This window comes from Lethenteron reissneri, chromosome 60 (assembly GCF_015708825.2).
Source record: "Lethenteron reissneri isolate LAM-NWPU_2019-01 chromosome 60, ASM1570882v1, whole genome shotgun sequence".
NCBI classification, from domain to species: domain Eukaryota; kingdom Metazoa; phylum Chordata; class Hyperoartia; order Petromyzontiformes; family Petromyzontidae; genus Lethenteron; species Lethenteron reissneri.
Genome location: NC_083838.1, coordinates 5,739,666 through 5,761,896, shown reverse-complemented (window position 1 = coordinate 5,761,896; position 22,231 = coordinate 5,739,666). Strand labels below are relative to the sequence as shown.

The window sequence follows — 22,231 nt, the reverse complement described above, 5'->3', positions numbered from 1 at the left end:
TGATGGTAAGGCCCCACCTCTTAGTGGCATGCTCCAGTCTCAGCAGCAGCGTCTCCAACTCCTCCTCTGAGTGAGCAGCTATTACCAAATCATCGGCATACATAACGTGGTTGACCAATAGGGAGCCATCCCTTGATCGCACCCGGGCATCGATCAGCCTGCCATTATATCTGTACCAAATGGAAATTCTTCCGGTACAGCTATTGAAGGCTTCACGAACTACGCGGTCAAAATAGATGTTAAATAATGTGGGAGCCAGAGGACATCCCTGTCGCACCCCAAGGTGTACAGGGAATGGCTCTGACTCCCGGCCACGTAGTTTTACCCGGGCCCGCTCACCATCTTGAAGGTCCTTAATGATCGTGAGCAGAGGGTCGGTGACTCCGAAAGCATGAAGAACAACCCAGAGCCCAGGCCTACTGATGGTATCACAGGCCTTGACCAGGTCAATAAAGCAGAAATGTAGGTCTTGTTGGAATTCCCTACACCTCTGCTGTAGCAGACGGACGCTCCAACACACACACACATACTCTTAGGTTTTGTCGGTAAAGTCACGTAGGTAAGAATAATAATTATAAAATAATAATAAATGAAAAGAACAAAATTGTGATTTAATTTAGTTATTTTCATTTATTCTTTTTTTATTGTGATTTAATTTAGTTATTTTCATTTATTTTTATTTTATTGTGATTTAATTTAATTATTTTCATTTATTATTATTTTATTGTGATTTAATTTATTAATTTTCATGTATTCTTATTTTACTATTATTTTTACCTACGTGACTTTACCGAAAAAACCTAAGCGTATGAATCCTTGCAGTCACAAAAGCTTCAAATCTACACACACACAGACAGACATCCACCAACCACCACCCCCACCACCTCGCGTGCCTATCCGTACTAGCAAATAAAATGATATGAGAGCGCCGCGCATGCGCAGTGAGCGCGGCGTGAATGCGGGGCGGCATGGCGGACGGGCCGGGGGTTTCGGGCACGCCGAGCCGACACGAGAAGAGCCTGGGGCTCCTCACCGCCAAGTTCGTGTCGCTGCTGCAGGAGGCCAAGGACGGCGTGCTCGACCTGAAAGTGGTGCGTGTCGCTCGCCCGTCACCTGGGCCCCCTGTCACTCGCTCGCAGGCGTAGCGCGGCGCGAACTCGGGCAGTGTTGTTTGGGAAGGCCCGCGGAGCCTACGGTCTTTCCTAGATTCCCCGCGGGGGGACGAGGCGAGCCGTGCAGCCTGGCCGGATCCCACAGAGGGGGTCGGGGGGGGGGGGCGCGATGGAGCTGAAGCTGATGGAACTTAATCGCTCTGACGAGACCCGTTGTCACCGTTGTCAGAGACCCATTTGACGGGACCCTCTTTACGATAGACCCCGTGAACGAATAATCAGGGGAAGCCCCCAACAGGAGGAGCCTTTATCCGCATCTCATAACGAGGGCAGCTGAATCAACGACAGGCTTCTGTCAAGGGGAGGCTACTGATACGACCCCTTTACGGAGGATGCGGGCTGAGGGGGGGTGGGGGTATAATCCCTTGTACGGGGTCCTCTTGAGCAATATCTTGTCGGCGAGAACGCATTTGAACCCGCAGATAAGACTTCGTGTCTGTGAGCCCCTGGCTTGCTGTTGAGTTCGTGAGTCGCCATGGCAATGAGCTCTCCCCACCCCTCCTCCTCCCCATTGCTCCATCATCGCACTTTGGATTTGTCGATTAAATAAAGGAATTGGCAACGGTGGTGACTCCTCCTGATGCACACAACCTTTTGTGTTCTTGTAATCGCTAGGCCAAGATTGTCCGAGGAACAGAGAGGACGTTCGTTTTGGGGTTTGGGTTGACTTGTTAAGAGACGTCGTCGTTGCACGTTTTGTGTGGGGTTCAGGGCTTGGGAACATTGTTGAGGTTTTCAGGGGTTTGGCACAAGGGTACGTACTTTTGTTTTCATCTTGGCTACAGAAGTCCATTACGATGATGTATGAAGCCAGCTCACCGGTGTTATTCATTCCCACATTATACACCTTGTAGAATTGATGGTGCATACATATGCAGCAGTACAATTATATGCAAATGTAAATAACATATGTGAAAGTTTTTCGAGACGCAGTGCAGAAAGAGTGCTCATTTATGGGTTTTTTTTTAAAGAAAGACAGTCCAAGGCAGATGTGATCGAGAGCAGGGAGTTTTGACAGCACTGACCACTTAGGGATGGGAGTTCCATAGAATAGTGCAGCAGTATAAATTTCGATTTAAAGCTTTCGTGACTGCAGGGATTCATCTTCTTGGTTCTTTCGGTAAAGTCACGTAGAAGGGAAGTAATAAAATAATAAAAAATAAAACATAATAAAATAATTCTCACGACGTTTCGGCCACAACGCAAGTAGCCGTCCTCAGGTGAAACCAAGCACGTGTGCTGTTTCATTCAGACGCTGTCGCCTCGACAGACCTGGTTTCACCTGAGGACGGCTACTTGCGTTGTGGCCGAAACGTCGTGATAATTATTTTATTATGTTTTATTTTTATTATTTTATTACTTCCCTTCTACGTGACTTTACCGAAAGAACCAAGAAGATGAGTGCAGCAGTAGAGAATGAGTGATCTCCCACTGAGCGAAGGTTGACTGTGGGGGCTTCAGTATAGGGCCTTTGTTATTAGACCAGAGAGTTTAGGGGAGTAGAGAGCTAAGAGAGATAAAAGGTAGGAAGGAGATCGCGTGTAGTTTACCAGATACAGGAAGGAGTTCTTAGGGTTTGATCCCGACCCGGACGCCTGTATATTTGGAGTTTGCGTGTCTCTCTCCCCAGTGATTGCATGGATTTTTCTCCGGGCCCTCTGGTTTTCCCCTCCACATTTAGAATTGACATGCGTTCAGAGTTTTGGGCTGCTATATATTATTTCCACGTGATAAGCCACTTCGTTGAGCTATTATTTTTAGGCCAGTTTGCTTCTGAAAAAAGAGCTACATAGCTCAGTGAGCCTTAGCTGGTAGAATAAAACAAGGTAGGGCAGTATATTGAGATGATGAGAAAGACATAGGCGAGTAGGTGCAGGTACTGGAGTGAGTTTTGACAGGGGAGAGATGGGGGCAAGTCAATGGATAGTCTCTGTAGTCTTCAACTGTTGCAGCCCATTGAGATTTGTCGCGATGTGGCCACACTCGTGTCGCGCTACATGTGTTCGGTCTTCCAAGTGCCACCGCTATGTCCTGAGCTGCATGTTGAAAGTGGTGTGAGCGTGATAAGGCGTACGGAAACCGCGGCCAGTGTCGTTGCTTGCTGATGCTTGTTATGTAGCGCCTGTAAATGACCGAGTCTGTTTGCCAACAGCAAGCGCCGCTGGGCTGGGTGGCAGAGTGCCAGAGAGGAAAAGGTCACGCAGGGAGGTTTTTTTCACCATCGTAATCGAGGAATTGGGAGTGGAGCGGTGGTGGCGTAGTGCTTACCGCACGACACTGAACCCGGTGACCTGCGTTCGATTGTGATCCACGGCTAACATCAGGGGGGGCGAGCCATATCAGAACCAGTCCGGTCCCCATTTTCCAACCCGCACTGACTAGTGTGGTGATGTATGGTAAAACGATTCTCATGACTAACACGGCGTGGCGAGAGGCCTTGATCTCGCGTTGGATTGACAAAGGGTTCGTACCACACGTTATACATTTTAATTGAAGATATTCACTCATTGCCAGATTGTGGTAGCGCTCATTTCTTTCAGATATCAGCACATGGAAGACAACAGAACTGGTATGCCATCCTATAATTTCCCCTCCGGCCTAAATAGGCGCTTACTAACAGCATATATATTCGTGCGGTGTAAAGGGTTAAGTGGACGATGTGTGTGTGTGTGTGGGGAGTCCAGGCTGCAGACACGTTGGCTGTGCGGCAGAAGAGACGGATATACGACATTACCAATGTGCTGGAGGGAATCGGCCTCATTGAGAAGAAGTCCAAAAACAGCATCCAGTGGAAGTAAGTAAGGTCCTCTCCTCCGTCATCGGCATCTCATGGTCTTTCAGTGTTAACAATCCTGCTAGCTCCTGCACACAAGCTGACTCGTTGCTCCATTATTTCTGTCATGGATTCTCACCCTTGGCAAGCAATTGTGTCAAATATGTAAATAGGGTATGGGCCTTGCCTAGCTTGACGAGGCCTTAAATCTTAACGGAGTACCTGGTGCATTGCGTAAACAGCAGCACTGGGGAGACAAACGAAGCAGGGCCTGGTGCTGGGCGCATCACCCTCTCACGCACTGTGTTGGCCTTGATACCTACGACATTATGATTGCACGTGACTTTACCGAAAGAACCAAGAAGATGAATCCCTGCAGTCACGAAAGCTTTAAATCGAAAAATTATGATTGTACTAATAATAACAGGTGCTTGCTAGTTGCACATTCCTTAACAGTCTATATAGGCTACATGGGGATCTTTTTAAATCCTTTATATTAAGTTCGCTTGCTTGCTTAGGACCGTGCAAATCTTTAGGTCGTTTTTTAACCCACTTCCCGTGATCCAATCGAGCTGACATTTTGCACACAGACTCGTTGTGCGTGACAATGCATTTTCGTGAAAACAATTTTCAGAATTTTTACACTGTTTAGGGAAATTTTTTAAAATATTTAATTACCAATTGTTTAATGCTGCCAGAGGACGAGAGGACTCTAGCCGCCCCGATGCCACGCGTATAAAGCATTTATATTGAAAAACGTTGTTTTTACGGGTTTACTTGTTCTCTGCTTGCGACGTGCCAGGGGACTGGGTCCAGGCTGCAACACGCGCGAGGTGTCGGAGCGCCTCGTGTGCCTCAAGGCCGAGATGCTGGAGCTGGAACGCCGCGAGCAGGAACTGGAGACGCAGCGGTCGTGGGTCCAGCAGAGCATCCGCAACGTCACCGAGGATGCCGGCAACGCCGCATATCCTCCCAGCCCCGCTCGCACCTACAGCCACGCCCCGCCTGGAAGCACGTGTCCAAACTTTGTCATTTTGGCGGACGAGCCAAGTGTGTCTCCGTTGGTCAATATTTAGAAGGTGCATCGGCATGGGGGATGTTGACGTCTGCAAAACATCCGTCAGATATTTTGTGTTTCACTTTAGTTTGTCTTCATATTTTTTTTTTTATTAGATAACTAAACTATTTCTTATTTTACCAGGTAAGGCCCACTGAGTTATATAGCTGTTTTTCAGAAGCGACCTGGCCACACATTATATCACGTGGACATTTATAGCTGCCAAATACCCTAAATGTGGAAGGAAAAACTGGAAGGACCAGGAGGAAGATCCACGCAACCATGGGGAGAACATCCAAACTCCAAATGTACAGCAGGTTTCAGGATCGAACCCACGACCTCCTGTATACCAGCCGAGGTAGTTAACATCTCGCCACCGTGGTGCCCCAGATATATACGTTATTAATATTAGTATGCGTGCATTTGCAGTCACTGTATGTGCGCACACCGCAATAAATGCTACAATGGACAGAATGGCAAACGAAGGTACCATCAGGATTCTTAGGCTTCAGTGCTGTTGCACAAGACTCGCATAGCCAGAAAGAGACACATTCAGGATTCTTAGGGTTCTGTATAATTGGCTGACAGCCTTCATTGAGAAACAAGGAGGTGAGATGCCGATTGAAGGTAGCGGCGATCAACGAGAAGTTGAGAGAATAGGCCGAAGCTGGTTTGAACGTGCAGCCGGAAGGTTGGAAAAATACCATTGAATAATGGAAAGCTCAGACATTTAAAGCTTTCGTGACTGCAGGGATTCATCTTCTTGGTTCTTTTGGTAAAGTCACGTAGAAGGGAAGTAATAAAATAATAAAAATAAAACATAATAAAATAATTCTCACGACGTTTCGGCCACAACGCAAGCAGCCGTCCTCAGGTGACGGCTGCTTGCGCTGTGGCCGAAACGTCGTGAGAATTATTTTATTGTGTTTTATTTTTATTATTTTATTACTTCCCTTCTACGTGACTTTACCGAAAGAACCAAGAGGATGAAAGCTCAGACAGTGAATGTTTAGGGGAAGGTGGAAGAGGGGAAGGAGTAAGAGGATTAGACTGCGAGAAGTTGTCGATAAGGACATGAGAGCATGTGACGGCTGCTTATTATGATTCCGCTTGTTTGCCCAGGAAAGCCTCACAAGACCCTTTTTCAGGAGGGTCCTGCCAATATTTTCATTAGTTTCTTACAAGTTGGGGGTGATGTCGCCACCTGTAACCCCCAATTGAGTAATTTACAAGCAATTTGTCTTTGCATTGGGATGTTTGAGCAATTGCGGTTACATGGTATGTTTTTGTATCTATGGGAGGAATCCACAGAATTTGGAGAAAACTCATACAGATGAGGGGGGGGGGAACGTACAAACTCCACGTAGAAAGGCTGTCTGACTCGGGAATCAAACCCAGGCTCCTTGCCATCAGGCACACGTATTACAGTTGTACAGCGCCTCTTTTAAAGATGAACCACCCTCGGTGCATGTTACCGTGGAGATGGGTGAAAGACTCTGTTGGACCCAGAAAGCGGGCCCCACCCGGCACAAGTCTCGCGTGGGAATCGACGCGGTTGACGTTAAGCGGTATTGGTAGCCGAGGGTTTGGGACGGGTTCGGCGCTGTCTTGTCGCAAGCTGCTCCTTAACGGCCTGCACGCTGGCGTACCTGCCCTACGAGGACCTGTGCCGCTGCTTCCGTGGTGAGTTGGTTACTCTGTTGATATGTGGTGTGCGAGTGTGTTGCGCACACGTGCATATATCCTGAAGCGCGTTTAACGTGAAAGCTTTGGTTATTTTTCGATTTAAAGCTTTCGTGACTGCAGGGATTCATCTTCTTGGTTCTTTCGGTAAAGTCTACGTGACTTTACCGAAAGAACCAAGAAGACTTTGGTTATTTTACGCGGGTATTATTTTCACGTGCCAATGCATCGCTAAATTTTTTATTGATAAAGACTGCTCACGATTATGTTTAATATCCACGCACGATGTTACGCTGGAACTTTTCTGAGCTTCAGGCAGCAAATTCAGAAATGGAATTCAAAAGTGGAGGCTAAACGACAAGAATTTTAGCATTAAAATTGCCAAGTGGCCTCACAAGAAAGTTAATATGGATCACCCCTGTCTATAATATTGGTCGCGAAAGTCTACGTGTTAAACTAACCATCCCTGTGTTAGTACATATTAGTACAAGTAACCCTATTTCCGTTTGATATGTCTGTAACCGAAGTATAATTGTGCTGTGGCCTAAACTTAATCTGCCCGAGCCGACTTGCGCAAACAGGGAATTTATGACTAAACGTTGCTTTACGTTTATGCACTATTTTAGATTTCTCATGTGACAGTTGATTTTGGGTGGCGACATGTTAACTACCTCGCCTGGTATACAGGAGGTCGTGGGTTCAATCCCTACCCTGACTCCTATATATTTGGCGTTTGCATGTTCTCCCCATGGTCGAGTGGATTTTTCTCCATGTCCTCCGGTTTTTCTCTCCACATTTAGAAACATGCATTTAGAGTATTTGGTTGCCATAAATGTCCACGTGATAAGCCACTTGGTTGAGGTATCATTTGTGGCCAGGTCGCTTCTGAAAAAGAGCTTTATAGTTCAATGGTCGTTACCTGGTAAAATAAACGTTTTTTTCCGATTTATATTCGCTTCATTGCTGTACTTTTTCGATTTAAAGCTTTCGTGACTGCAGGGATTCATCTTCTTGGTTCTTTCGGTAAAGTCACGTAGAAGGTAAATAATAAAATAATAAAAATAAAACATCAAATAATTATCACGACGTTTCGGCCACAACGCATGCAGCCGTCCTCAGACGCTGTCTTTCCGACAGACCTGTTCTTCACCTGAGGACGGCTGCTTGCGTTGTGGCCGAAACGTCGTGAGAATTATTTTATCATGTTTTATTTTTATTATTTTATTATTTCCCTTCTATGTGACTTTACCGAAAGAACCAAGAAGATGTACTTGTTTTTCTTTTATAATTTTCGTGACCATTGTGACTCTTGCAAATGAGACTCAGCCTGGTCTCACTTGAGTTTTCACCCGGTTAAACAACATCAACTTTAAGCGTGCCTTGCTGTATGCACGATGCTTAGGGCTAGACATCACTTCCGGGTGCTGCACCCTGATTGCAGAGCGCTGGTGCAGGCTGGGTAATTGGTAGGCATGTGACCATTCAATTACAAATACTCCCATCCCACCCTCTCCTCCATCTGGGGATTGACGATTTGTAGTTTCATTCACTCAGCTGCCCTTAACGTAACATTTGGATGACTCGGATTAAGCAGTTTTATCTTCGGGACTTCTCCTGCCAGTATACAGGAGGCTGTCTTTGGTGTAGGCCAATCAATTTTAAGAAGAGTGCATATAAATTTGCATACAGTAAAACCTTGGCTGGCGAGCATAAATCGTTTCGGAAACGTGTTTGTAATCCAAAGCACTCGTGTATCAGTTGTGATCACGTGACGCTCGGCAGACAAAGCGTATACACGTACTACTCGTATTGCAAGTCCTCGCTCGTTTATCAAATTAATATTTATTTAAAAAATTTGCTCGGCTTGCAAAACACTCGCAGACCAAGTTACTCGCAATCCAAGGTTTTACTGTGTTTGTATGTTTTACCACAAGTATGTGTGATTAATACAGACTTGATGCCTTGTAACAGGTGTCTATTTGGTGTTTTAACATCTTAACACCTGTGATTTTGCCGGAAGGGGAAAAGCCTTTTCTTCTTTAACCATTTCGATGACATTTGCGTGAATACTCGATAATTGTTACTCGTGCACGCGATTTGACGCTTGCATAGCGAGCCCGGGATACGTGTAAAATAAGAATTGCCGGATCGATGTGTGCCGAGCGATTGATGCGTGTGTGGTTGCCAGAGGTGTGGACTCGAGTCATGTGACTTGGACTCGAGTCAGACTCGAGTCATGAATTTGATGACTTCAGACTCGACTTGGACTTGCATAACAATGACTTTGTCCCACCTCTGAGGTGTGGACTCGAGTCATGTGACTTGGACTCGAGTCAGACTCGAGTCATGAATTTGATGACTTCAGACTCGACTTGGACTTGCATAACAATGACGTTGTCCCACCCCTGGTGGTTGCAGTCTGGTGAGCCATGGTTAATTGAGTGCTACCGCCCTGATGCACATGTTTCTCCTGCAGCGGACACACTGCTCGTCATCAAGGCCCCGGTGGGAACGGAGCTTGAGGTGCCCTTCCCGGACAATGTAGGTGCCTGTTCAAAAAGATATTTTTTCCTGTCATAGTTTTTAAGTGCCGCATTGAGATGAGTGCGGTGTTGGCTGATACGAAAAACGACAGAGGCCAATATTTGAGACGCATTTTTAGGCCAAAAAATGCTAATTTATACACAATGGATATTTTATATGCTGAATAACTATGAGTAATCTTCTTGGTTCTTTCGGTAAAGTCACGTAGAAGGAAAATGATAAAATAATAAAAATAAAACAATAAAATAAAAATAAAACATAATAAAATAATGTTTTATTTTTATTATTTTATCATTTTTCTTCTACGTGACTTTACCGAAAGAACCAAGAAGATGAATCCCTGCAGTCACGAAAGCTTTAAATCGAAAACTATGAATAAGCCAACTAATCATAGATATCCATTGTAATTTATATGACTGCATTCACCCCTGATTAACTCAGTGACAACATCACATTTACCCCTGTATTTAAAACCGAAACAGGCGGATTTCTCCACAATTTTTGGCTGTCGCCTGGTGAGACTGGTTGTAATTACCGGCGAAACGTCATACTCGAATTGTAAATATTGTGGGTTTACTCCCGAACACACCGGTTTGCCGAGTTGGTAACTAATTGTCATGTTTTGTTTACACGACAAACCTTATTAATTAGCTGTGTCGGGTGGTGGCGGGTTTAACGACACATTAATATTTACGCGATCTAACCTAAAAACCCTCTCGTTGACCTTGCTTTGTGTTAAAAATTATGAATTGCTTCTGCGTGTATGCATGCGTGTGTATATTTGTGCGGGTGTGTACGCACCTACGTTCCTGTGCTCAGGTCTCCGGAGGCCAATCCAAGTTCCAGATCCACCTGCGCAGCCAGTCGGGCCCCATCAACGTCCTGCTGGTGAACAAGGACAGCGGCGGCAGCTCCTCGCCCGTCGTGGTCCCCGTGCCGCCTCCGCCTTGCTCCCCGCCGGCGGGGGAGGCACCGGCACGCGCCGCCACTCCGACCACCGACGGCGCGTTCGCGGCGGCCCTGCAGGCACGCTGCGCCGCCACGAGCCACGCGGAAGATGCCGCGCTGTCCATCGCGACGAGCGCTGTCCCGTCCGGTGCGACGAACGCCGGCGACGACGGCGGCGGCGTCGACGACGCAAGGCCACGGCTGCCGACAACGCCGACTGCGCCGTCTGCCGGGGAGGCGGACGAGGGCGGCGGCAAAGGCGGAAAGAACGGCAGGGAGGGGAAGGAGGAGGAGAAAGAGAGAGGAGGGCGGAGGAAGAGCGGCTCGGAGTGGCGGCGTGGGAGCCCGGGGCGGAGGGAAGGGCTGCGCTCGGGGGACCGGGGCCCAGCGGGGGCCGTAGCCGCGGCGGCAGAGCCGAGCGGATGCGCCGCCGCCAAACTGGACCTGGGCTCAGGTGTGCGCAATGTCACCTGCACGCTCGCTCACAACTTTTCACGCCCTCCATACTCGCATACTGGCAAACAAGGAAACTTGTATGCGAAGCGCTTGGGGGAAAGGGAGGGGGATGACGAAATTAGAGGCTGAGCAGGGGTCATCAATAACTCGTCAGTGTTCTTGGTTCTTTCGGTAAAGTCACGTAGAAGGGAAATAATAAAATAATAAAAATAAAACATAATAAAAGAATTCTCACGATGTTTCGGCCACAATGCAAGCAGCCGTCCTCAGGTGAAGAACAGGTCTGTCGGGAAGACAGCGTCTGAATGAAACACCCCAGGCTTGGAGCGTATATATATATGTTGTATTTTTATTATTTTATTATTTCCCTTCTACGTGACTTTACCGAAAGAACCAAGAAGATGAATCCCTGCAGTCACGAAAGCTTTAAATCGAAATTTAACTCGTCAGTGGTCATGGATGATCAGAGTAGTGCGTACGTATGTTGAACTTCTCTCGCACCGTACGTAGCCAACCGTGCCAATCGGAGATGCGGGGGAAGGACGACAAACTAAAACACAAAGAGCAGTTCTACAGAAATGAGTTTTCAATCTAGATTTAAAAGTGCATGTCTGCAGTGGCTTCATAATATTGGAAGGAAGGGCGTTCCATTTGGCCACAGAACGGACAGTAGATGTGAGTTGAGAAGAGGCACAAAATAGAGGTTCAAGGAGAAAGAAATCCGAGCACCCGACCGCATGCGGGAATTGACCTTTATTGGTATTGGAACTGAGCTACGTATGACCCATGAGCTCTGACTCCATCTGTGGGATGAGTTGGTGACACCGTAGAGAGGAAATTGCCGTGACCGGTGCGTGCTTGTTGGGGAGCGGCGGCACGGTGGTTAGCGCACGCTGCTACGAACCCAATGATGCGGGTTCGTTTCCCACTCAGAGCCAACGTCGCTGATGAAATGCTAAACTGGTCATGTGCGCTCCCTTAAATCGACACGGCCTTTAATGAGTAACCGGTGCATTGTGTGAACATCGGCATTGGGGAGGGACATAGGTGGCCGGCGTGATGTCGGCTTTCGTAGGATGCTCTCTCGCAGCACTTGCCCCAACCATCTGCTCAAGGCTACGTGGAGATCTTTGTCTCATGTTCTTAGGTTTTTTCGGTAAAGTCACGTAGGTAAAAAATTTACAATTAATAAAAGTAAAATAAAAGAAAAATCACGACGTTTCGGAGGCAACACAAGCTTCCGTCTTCAGGTGGAACCGTCACAGCACGACAGCTGTATCAAGTAAGAGAAATTCCAAGAAAACAGTCCTTGTGTGAAAGCGATGGGTATTACCTTGTTATCTCGGCATCTCTTTAGGAAGGGCCAGCGTCTCGAGAAGCTGTGACTTCTTGTCTCGTCGTCTGTTTACCTACGTGACTTTACCGAAAAAACCTACGAATATGAATCCTTGCAGTCACGAAAGCTTCAAATCTAGGATCTTTGTCTCTTTGTTGTGTCTGCGCTGGACAGACGGCGGGGTGCCAGGCGCGAGCTCTATGCCGGTGGCAGTGCCACAGGCGGCGGGGGGCCCTCTCGACGCACCCCCACCTCACACATTCCAGCCCATTAAACCAGAGGGCTCCCAAGGTACAAAGAAACGCAGGCCCGCCCGCCCGCCTCGTGCTCTTCGTGTGTCACGCCGCTTCTGAGGGTCCCTGCTCTTGTTGTGTAGATAATGTGCGCGCTGCACATTAGCAACAATTGCCACAGAGCCAATTGGTACCTCTACCAATTCTATCGCTGTGTGTGGTGTGTGTGTGTCGTCGGTAGTTTCACGTTTATTTTGTTTGTGTAAGAGTGACTGGGGGGCGTGCGTCTGCTGGTAGGTGGGCAATGATTGCTGCTGTGTGCATCATCCCAAATGAGTAACTTGTGGTGGGATTTTCGGAGGTGGATAATTTCAAGTGCGGTTAAATCACCATAACGGACCCGCACTGCACGGGTGAGGCCCTCGTTCAGCGGTGGGATTGTAGGAAAGGGCTGTGCACGAGGTCGCAACCGGGTACCCGATACCCGTACCCTACCCGATACCCGGCTACCTGTACCCGGCCGGGTAAGGGTACCCGTTTGCGACCCTGGTGCGGCTGGGTTACGGGTAGGCCGTGAGTCACTGGTGAGTAACCGTTTGTCACTCATTTCCCAACGTCTTGTCTCTTCTCACAATTCAAGTTCCTAAAATCAACCCACCCGCGCCTGCAACATGGCTTCATCCCAGAGGTCGCAATCAGGTACCCGATACCCGTACCCTACCCGTACCCGGCCAGGTACGGGTACGGGTACGGCTGGGTACGGCTACCCGTTTGCGACCCTGGTGCGGCCGGGTACGGGTAAGGAATCAAAACCCGTTTGCGACCTCTGGCTGTGCATGGTCCTCACGAGCACCGTTCGACGAACTGCGAGTGTGAGTCACCATTGATTGATGGCGGGTCACACTCGCAGCTTGCGCTGCCACTGCTGCCACTGCTGCTGCTCCTCCAAGGGCTGGGCGTAGGTGCTCCGTGCATCTTTATGAACGGCCAAGTGGCTGAGCCCTCTCTGGTGGTTTGTCCGTTGCTGGTGGACAGGAGACGCGGTCTGGCCAAGCGCCAGCAAGGGAAGTGGTCAGGCTCGACGGTTGGCAAAAGCCGTTCTGGGGTTGGGGAGGGGGGTTCGGGAGAAGCTTTTCTTTAACGTGCGTCCAAAAACTATAAATTACAAAACTATTTTAAGTTTACAAGGTAAGGCCCACTGAGCTAATATAGCTCTTTCAGAAGCGAATTGGCCGCAGATGATAGCTCGGCGAAGTGGCTTATTATCACGTGGACATTTATAGCGGTAGCCAAATACTCCTAAACGCGTGCTGTGGATTATAAATGGGAAGGGGGAAAATAGAGGACCAGGAGAAAAATGCACTTGACCACAGGGAGAGAGACATACAAACTCCATATATACAGGCTTCAGGGTCAGGATCGAACCCATGAACTCCTGCATACCAGGCGAGGTCGTTAACATCTCGCCACTGCAGCGCCTCATACGTGCGCTCATTCATTCCTTCAAGCAAGTTTCTTGACAGTACTTGTAATGAGTGAAATAAGGACATTGACGAATCGGGCAGAGCAAAAACTGAAAGTTACACAGAGAAGCATGGAAGGTTGCATGCTTGAAATTACACTTGGAGACAAATAGGAACCTATAGATTTGAGAACAGTGGCACGTCACAGACACCATATTGACCGTTACGAAAATGTAGTGGGCTTGTACAGGACCCGTCGCTAGGAGTAGAGACGATGGCCGGTAGTCAAGACTAAATGTTTTGGTGGCAGCCAAAGGAGGGATCGCACCCGAGAGGGCGTCCAACGGAGAGATGGAGCAATGAAAATCCGCTCGTGTGCAGGAGCTTGATGGTTGAACCGTTGCATCGCGGCGCTGCGAGAGGTCGCGACGACTTTGGGGGAGGCCTTCATCCAACAGTGGGTTGATTGTGGCTGACGATGGCGACGATTAAATGTGTAAATGCTGTAAAGTGTTAACTTTGCCGATGAGGTGTAGTGTGATGGCCTAAGATACAGGGCTGTCTAGGAAGAGTATCGGCCTGTTTAAAAGTGCAGTGATGGCCAAACGCCTAACCTCTTCAATGCCTTTTCCGCCCTGCAGGGTTCGAGGACATGTTTGAGTTTGCGAAAGGTACGAGCACACCCCGCACACGCTCGCTACGTACCCCGCACACGCTCGCTACGTACCCCGCACACGCTCACGATCTACCCCACACACACGTCCAAGGCGATGCCTTTAACGGCCTTAGCTGAGCCTTTCCGGCACGGATCAGACGGTCTAGTTTGGCACCGCTTTAGCGCTAGGTTTGAGATGTGGGCCCGGCGTGTGGCGCGTTTGCCGCTCGTTGCAGAGGCTGCCCTGGTCAATACTGCGGTGTGTCTTTACCGTAAAACACTCCGCGCCGGCTGCTTCACAGTGGACGTTAGAGAGCCCATGACGTCATCATAAAACTTGTAAGCCATTGTGTGGTGGCGTCACGGTCCAAATTTGCCAAATTTAGACAAATTACCTGCAAATAACTCGATTGGGATGACACCTAGCAATGATTGCGCCCCTCATCCTTCCTCTACTGGTAGACTAATGCCTGAAACTTGGCAAGACCACTTTCTCGTGTTGAGTTGCCTTGTACCCACAGGGACAGCTGCCGCTGGGGGGGGGGGTGCCCTTTGCAATGTGTTGAGTTGAGATGCAATGAAAGTCGCTCATCACGCGTAAAGTGCCCTAAGACGCCGCAGCATAAAGGAGGGCGGCTCGGCAAAGTCAAATCATAGTCGTTCGTTGTCATCGTTGATATTGTGGGTGCTCGCTGGCCAATTGCCGACGGGAAATTTTCACCGATTCGTGCCTCCCCTCTGCTCCGCAGACGTCGTGGACTCGGAGCTACTGAAGGAGCTGATGTCTGTAGACAGTAAGTGTCCGATCGTGCGTGGTCCGGTGGGGAGCGGTGGCGCAGTGGTTAGCGCACTCTGCTATGAACTCGGCAACCCGAGTTCGTTTCCCCGCTCGCGGCCAAAGTTGGTGACGAATATCTGAACCAGTCCTGGGCCTCCCCTCGGTTGGCTCTGGCTTAAATCGGCATCTGCTGCAGTGTGTGAGATCCAACATTGGGGGGGAGACGGAGGTGGGAATTGATATTCACCCAATGCCGATAAATGGCACTGCAAAATACTCATTTGGGTTTACACCGGGCAACGTCGCCTTCTCCCGCGAAAACTTGGCAAGACCGCTCCTGAAAGAGCGAGTCTTTCCGGACTGGAATTTGGGAACCACCAGTGTCGGATAGACTGCGAGAGACGCCGGGGGGGGGGGGGGGGGGGGGGGGGGCACACAAGGGCCTGCGCGCGCGCGTGTGTGCATCGTCACCAAAAAGCATTCCACGTATCTTCTTGGTTCTTTCGGTAAAGTCACGTAAAGAACCAAGAAGATGAATCCCTGCAGTCACGAAAGCTTTAAACCATTCCACGTATGTTGGTTAACTGTGAATAAACCAACTGGTAATTGGTGTACTGCATATTCTCAGATTGACATAACCAATTGTAATTTATCTGAGTATATTTAGTCCCCCCCTCTGGTCTTCACACCTGATAGGCTCACAGTAATGGCATCACCTTGACTCTGTTGAAGACCGAGACAGGAAGACTTGTTCACAATTCTGTAAAATCGCCGGATGAAGCTGGCTGTAATTGGCAGCTGAACGTCGAACTAATCGAATTGTAAATGTTGTGCATTTAGTCTGCAACACACCGGCGTGCTGACACTCTACACTACATACTACACTACATACTACACGACTATACACGACACTATACACTACTATACACTACACTATACACTACACTATACACTACACTCTACACTACACTCTACACTATTCTCTACACTACACTCCACTCTACACTCCACTCTACACTACAGTCTACACTACATACTAGACGACTATACACGACACTGCTATACACTACACTATACACTACACTATACACTACTATACACAACACTATACTCTACATTATACACTACACTCTACACTACATACTACACGACTATACAGGACATTGCTATACACTCCACTATACACTCCACTATACACTACACTATACACTACACTCTACACTACACTATACACTACACTCTACACTACACTATACACTACACTATACACTACACTATACACTCCACTATACACTACAATATACACTACTATACACTACACTATACACTACACTATTATACACTGCACTCTACACTACACTCTACACTACACTCTACACTACACTCTACACTACACTCGACACTACACTACTATACACTACACTACTATACACTACACACTAATATACACTACACGACTGTACACTACACTATACACTACACTACACACTAATATAAACTACACTACTGTACACTACACTATACACTAAACTATACACTACACTATACACTATACTAGTAACTAATTGGCACGTTTTGTTTACGTGACAAACCTTGACACTTTGGCCGTGTCGGGTGGTGGTGGGTGAACCACGCATTTATATTTACCGCGCTCTTACGCAAAATCCTTTACTGTGGATGATATTGGTCGCGAAAGCCGACTGCGCCGCGTTAAACTGCATCCTCTGCGTTGCAGCCTTCTCCCCACTGCTGCGGCTCTCCCCGCCGCCTGGCGACCAGGACTATTACTTCAACCTGGACGAGAGCGAAGGCCTGTGCGACCTCTTCGACATCCCGCTGCTCGACCTGTGAGGTCGTCCCCCGCTCGCCCGCTCGCTCGCTCGCTCGCTCGTCTGCCACTTGTCCTCTCACCTCCTGATCACGGGGCCCTCTGCCCACATTCATTCCCAACCATCGGCTCGCCCTCACGTTGGCGCGGGTGACGATTCGTCATCGGCACGGGTGACGATAGCCATTCGACGTGTTGTCGTGATTCGGTGGGGTGGGGGGCCGCGATTGGATTGAAGAATCGATAATTTTTTAGTCTTTGTACCGTCTCGCCTCATTTGTTATTGTCTCCCTCAATGTCTCCCGTCAACCTCATTTTTATTGTCTGTCACTTGTATTGCACCCGTCACTTCTGCCATCTCGTTTGTACTGTGTCTGAATGTACGATCTGCTCACTTTCAACTCGACGCCCCCGCGTGGCGTGAGTGTACAACAGAGACGACTCCGATCATGGAAGCGATCACCTTGTTACGCGCCTACCCTCGCATTCACCCACCCCCTCCACCCACAACAACCCCCCCCCCTCCACACTACACCCGAGTCGGAGCAAGCCTAAAACTCCCTTCTCTTGAGCTGCACTGCCCGTAACGAGCTGCGGCCCAAGGCCTGGCCACAGCCGCTTAATTTTAAGCACTTAACTGTTTTTAGACCTTCACCTAATGATTTCATAGCAATGACGAGTGGTTCTTTTTAGTTTAACGAGATGGTGCCAGATGCCTCTCCGACCCGTTGGAATGTTCAGTGTCCTGCCCATGTGTCTTTTGTTCTCTGTCCTGCCTTTTGGTACATTCACTGTCCTGGCCATGGCCTGTATGTTCACTGTCCTGCCCATGCGTGTGTGTGTGTGTGTTCACTCTCCTGCCCGCTTGTATATTCACTGCCCTGCCCGTGTGTGTGTGTGCTCACCGTCTTTCCCTTGTTGGCAGAGTAGGGGGCACACGTGATGCATCTGCTATTCATCTGAGTCAGTCAACTCATGACACCTAGGTGTGTCCCATGACCTTCCGCCAGGCAGCCCCAAATGTCACCTAGCCTGGCACAGGCACCGTGGTGATGTCACCACTACTTGGTGGTGAATGGCAGTTGCCCATGTGTGTATATTCAAGCCTGCCCGGGTGTGTGTGTTTACTGTTCTGCCCATGCGTGTATATTCACTCTTCTGCCCATGTGTGTATATTCAGGCCTGCCCGTGTGTGTATATTCAGGCCTGCCCGTGTGTGTTGACTGTCCCTCTCGCATTGTTTTATACCAGACTCTCGTAATTAGCTCGGGACCGCACCCCGCGTAGACGGTCCCATTTTGTATATTAATACGGTAACAGTAAAGGCATATTTTTCTACTTTAAAATAAGCAGCGCGCGTATGTGTGTCTGTGTTGTGTGTTTATAACAAATGGCGAGGGCCGCAGTGTCCCTGTGTGTGTGTGCGTGTGTTGTCACTGCTGCGGTTTTATCATTGTAATCGGAGCGTCGCTTTGGCCGTGTGCCCCACCGCACGGTGGTGAGGGGACGGTGGGGGGGGGCAGCTTTTTGGCCGTGGGAGATGAGAACCCTGCAGGACGGTCACGAAGCTGCTCCGAGTCTTCTTCTCGTAAAAGAAGAGGCCTTGCGGCGAAGCACGGGACGTGGCTCCGGACACTTATTGGGAAGAGCGAGGCCGTCGCTGCTCGTGCCACACCCTGATGACCGCCACGTGTGGCGCTGACCGACCAACCACCGCCCCTGCCGCTGCCTTTAGATTTCACAGAGCAAGGAATGTACTGACCCTGGCCACACGGGGGTGCCAAGGTTGGCTCGTGAGACTTGTCGAGTGGCCTACGGCACTGGCCAGACCTGCCGCTGTCACCCGCCCGCTCTTGTGTGGGCCGGCGAGGATCAGGTGGTGGATGACCAATTGGCGGTGCCACTTTTTTTTTTAAGTGGTCGGAGGCTGCCACTGTTATGGGGGCGTGGGGGGGGAGCTAAGGTTACGGCATTTATTTCCCCAGGGGTATTAAAAGCCAGTTTTTTTGTGAGGCGTCGTAGCCGAGTGGCACGGATCACTGTAGCAAAGGATGCAAATTCGAATGCCCAAATTGTGCAGCATTGCTCCTTAAAGTTACAACAACTTCAAATGTTGTAATTGATACTCGCTAATGTTTATCGAGTAATAATTATAGCAAACAAAAATATTTTAATTTAAAAAATCCAACGTTGTGACGGGAATTGCATGTTCTTCCCTGCGGCGAGTGCTGCCCTCAGGTGGTTACCGCCTCTCCGAGAAATGCTAGGTTCAACACCAGTTTGGGATGCTCCGGTGTGGAGTGTAAAAGTCATCTCGAGTACGTATATTGCATTCTCGGTGCAACGTAGGTATTGCGTTAATACGTTTTATTTTGACTGCTGCGCAGGCCGCTCACTTACCCCGTGAGCATTTGCATTTTTAGTGGGGAGGGTTCAAGTCTGTTGGTTACCAATTGCAAAGGGGGGGGGGGGGGGCATCGTTCCCCCTGCCCCCCAGCTCTTGCAATTGAGCTTCTCCCTGATCTCTACAGAGTTCTTACCTGGTTAAAGGAAATTTACTTAACTAGTGGCACTGCCTATGGGTGGACCATCGCACCTGGTCACATTGAAGACGGTAGCGGCGATTAGGGGGTGTAACGATACCTTGAACCATCGATTCTCTAAGCTCGCGACGCATTTTATTATGATCACGGTCGTTTACTCAGGAAAGCATCGCCGAGTCCCAAAACTCCTAATCTGGAGGCTCCTCCCAAGATGTTTCGCATTTGCGGCCGACGATTGATATTTATATTGTAAACCTTAATTTTAATTTTCAAACGTGTGATATTTTTTTTTAAATGTCCCACTGTCGGCGAAGCAGAGCCGGCGGTAGTATATATTTTTATTGTGGTTCATGCTGCATTATTAATCGGGGCGGCCTCTGGATTCGAACCGTGTGAACCTCAGAAACAAGTGACGGAATGTCCTGCCGCTCGGCCAAGTGAATCTAATCGCCTAAGAATCGATGTTTTCAGCTTCGTACGTGCTGTGTGCGCTTTGAATTGAACCTTATTGCGGGACCCCGAGGTCCCATAAGCCCCCGGCTCTCACATAAACTGCGTTGCGACGTCATTTTATGTCTGTTGAAGGCGAACGATACGGCAATCTATTCCTCTCGACGAGCTCTACACGATGCGCTAATCAACGTTTCAAAGTTTTGTTTCTTCTGCGCATTCGTCCTAGCTGCGCTTGGACGACATGGCAATAAAGTTATTGCGATTTTGAGTTCCGTTTATTCAGGACCCTGGGGTCCCGCCATAAGGTTCAATTGCCGTTTTGATGAATCGTTACATCCCCACTCTCCCAGTAATCATGGTGGGGAGGTGGAGGCAATGTGGAGAGAGCTTTCACGGCAGAGGATCCAACTGATGCTGGAAGGTGCCATGGAACACACCTGGCGAGCGCGCGCGCACACGCATGTCGTGTGTAGTGTAATGTCATGTGTGGTGTAATCATGTCGTGTGCGGTCACCACAGTCGTAAGTTTATCCAGAGTCGGGCACGAAGAGATGATGAAGATGTAGCCCGGTCTGGAGCCCCTGACGATGACCTTATTGGTGCATGGCTTCACCATCAGCCGACAGACCAAGGCGTGTCATGTCTGTGGATGCTATATTGTACACAATGTATGTGTGGCTCAAGGGGGTTTGTTTGTAAAGTCAGTAATAAAGCTTACTTTGATTAATTTTGCCTGCAGTCTGTTCGTTAGTGGGCACGTGACCGTTACTTAGAGTTGTGCCAAGAATGCGTGGAGGGTTTCACGTGAGAACATTTTTTTCAATCTGTATACATTAGAAAGTATAAGTAATGTGACCCAACCAGTCAACCTCACTTCGCCTCCCAGAAGAGCACGCCAATCAGATCTTTCACATATCTTGTGAGTTCGCACAATCCAGTCAGGATGGATTGTAGGCGGGTCAGTCTGAATGTTTTTTCAAGCCAGCGCGCGCTGATGTTTCCGTAAAGGGTACCCATATTTTACAGTCATAGAGACCAGGGTGTGATGATGGCGGAGACGATCCAGAGCTTCGTGTGGAGCGACGAGGCCAGGCAGCTTCCGCACAGCGTCGCGCAGCCAAATGAACGATAGCGCCACTCGACTGATATGAAGTGAGACCTCCGCTGTCAAACCGGGGCTGGTCATGAGCACACTTGCTCAGGAATGGGAACGCCGGTGAGACCCTACTACTACATGGCAAGCTCCAGCAGAGTCCCTCAACGCGTACACATTCCATTGTTAATGTTTTTTTACATCTGAGTGTATCGACTTTGTTCCTCTCTCTGTTTCTCCATGCTTCTTTGCACACTTTTCAGCGTTTCAATTTCCTATCGTCTGTGTCCGCGTGTCTTATCCAGGTAGCAGGTAATACGAACTTCATCGAACACCCTTACACCTTTACGTCTGTAATTGTAATAAAGTGTTCGTTTTCCGAGTGCTCTTATCATCCCTGGGCTTGCCTGTCAACATTTTGATCTCGGTCCTTCAACAAATGCTCTGTAATATGCACAAACACACTGTTGTGTTTCAATTGCTCAATTGCATTGCTCCAACAGACATCTTCGTTTGTAACTTTCTGACCCCCACCCCGGACATCTGTGAAAAAAAGAGCTTAATAGCTCACCGGATTCCTCCAGTATATATGTGTAGTGGCATAGCGCTGGCTGCTGGCAGAAAAGGGGATCTGCGGCGTGCGGCAGTCCCGACGTTGGCCTCGGCAAGGTAAGGTAATCGGATAATTTGTATGGGATAAGGGTAAAAGGTAGGATAAAGGTAGGCTCGTTGCTTTTTACCTTACCTGCAAAAGGGTAAAAGGGAGAGTAGAGCGATTGTATTGTGGTAAGGTAAAAGGTAGGGTAAAGGTAGTCTTGTTTTTGTTTACCGTTCATCTTTTACCTTACCTTGCCGAGGGCTATACACGAGAGGGGGATCTCGGGGAAAGGTCACAGAAGGGGCACACCAGGAACCCGCTGGTTGGTTCCAGAAAGGGGTCGGGGGCGGAGTGAGGCCACGCTGACAGTATACTAGGGGCCCCTGTGGGGGCTCAACGGGACTGTCGTTGGAGTGGGGATCCTCGTCGTGTTGTTGAAGTCCATCGTCGCCATTCTCGTCGTCTTCAATATTCTTGTCGTCATCTTCGTCTCTACCATCTCGGGACGCCGCGAGTCAGACAGCCTACCAGCTGTCCTGGCTGAGGAGCGTCGCCGATAATAGACGGACTGATTATTAAGTGTGTTAATCCCGATGGTGCTCACTATGAGATCTCTTT

At 48.8% G+C, this 22,231-nt stretch overlaps 1 protein-coding gene across 2 annotated transcripts; it reads left to right on the top strand.

Annotated features, from left to right (window-relative positions):
• The first annotated feature begins 954 nt into the window (after positions 1–954).
• Positions 955–20,684, top strand: LOC133357937 (transcription factor E2F4-like). 2 transcript variants are annotated; one of them, XM_061576129.1, is made up of 10 exons: positions 955–1,091; positions 3,857–3,966; positions 4,748–4,909; positions 6,642–6,685; positions 9,162–9,226; positions 10,049–10,631; positions 12,144–12,260; positions 14,307–14,336; positions 15,070–15,114; positions 16,834–20,684. In XM_061576129.1, the coding sequence occupies exons 1-10, from the start codon at positions 957–959 to the stop codon at positions 16,947–16,949; spliced, it is 1,407 nt and encodes a 468-aa protein (XP_061432113.1). In that variant the 5' UTR covers positions 955–956; the 3' UTR covers positions 16,950–20,684. The 2 variants fall into 2 exon arrangements, with proteins under 2 accessions (XP_061432113.1, XP_061432114.1); XM_061576130.1 differs by lacking the exon at positions 12,144–12,260.
• The last annotated feature ends 1,547 nt before the right edge of the window (positions 20,685–22,231 follow it).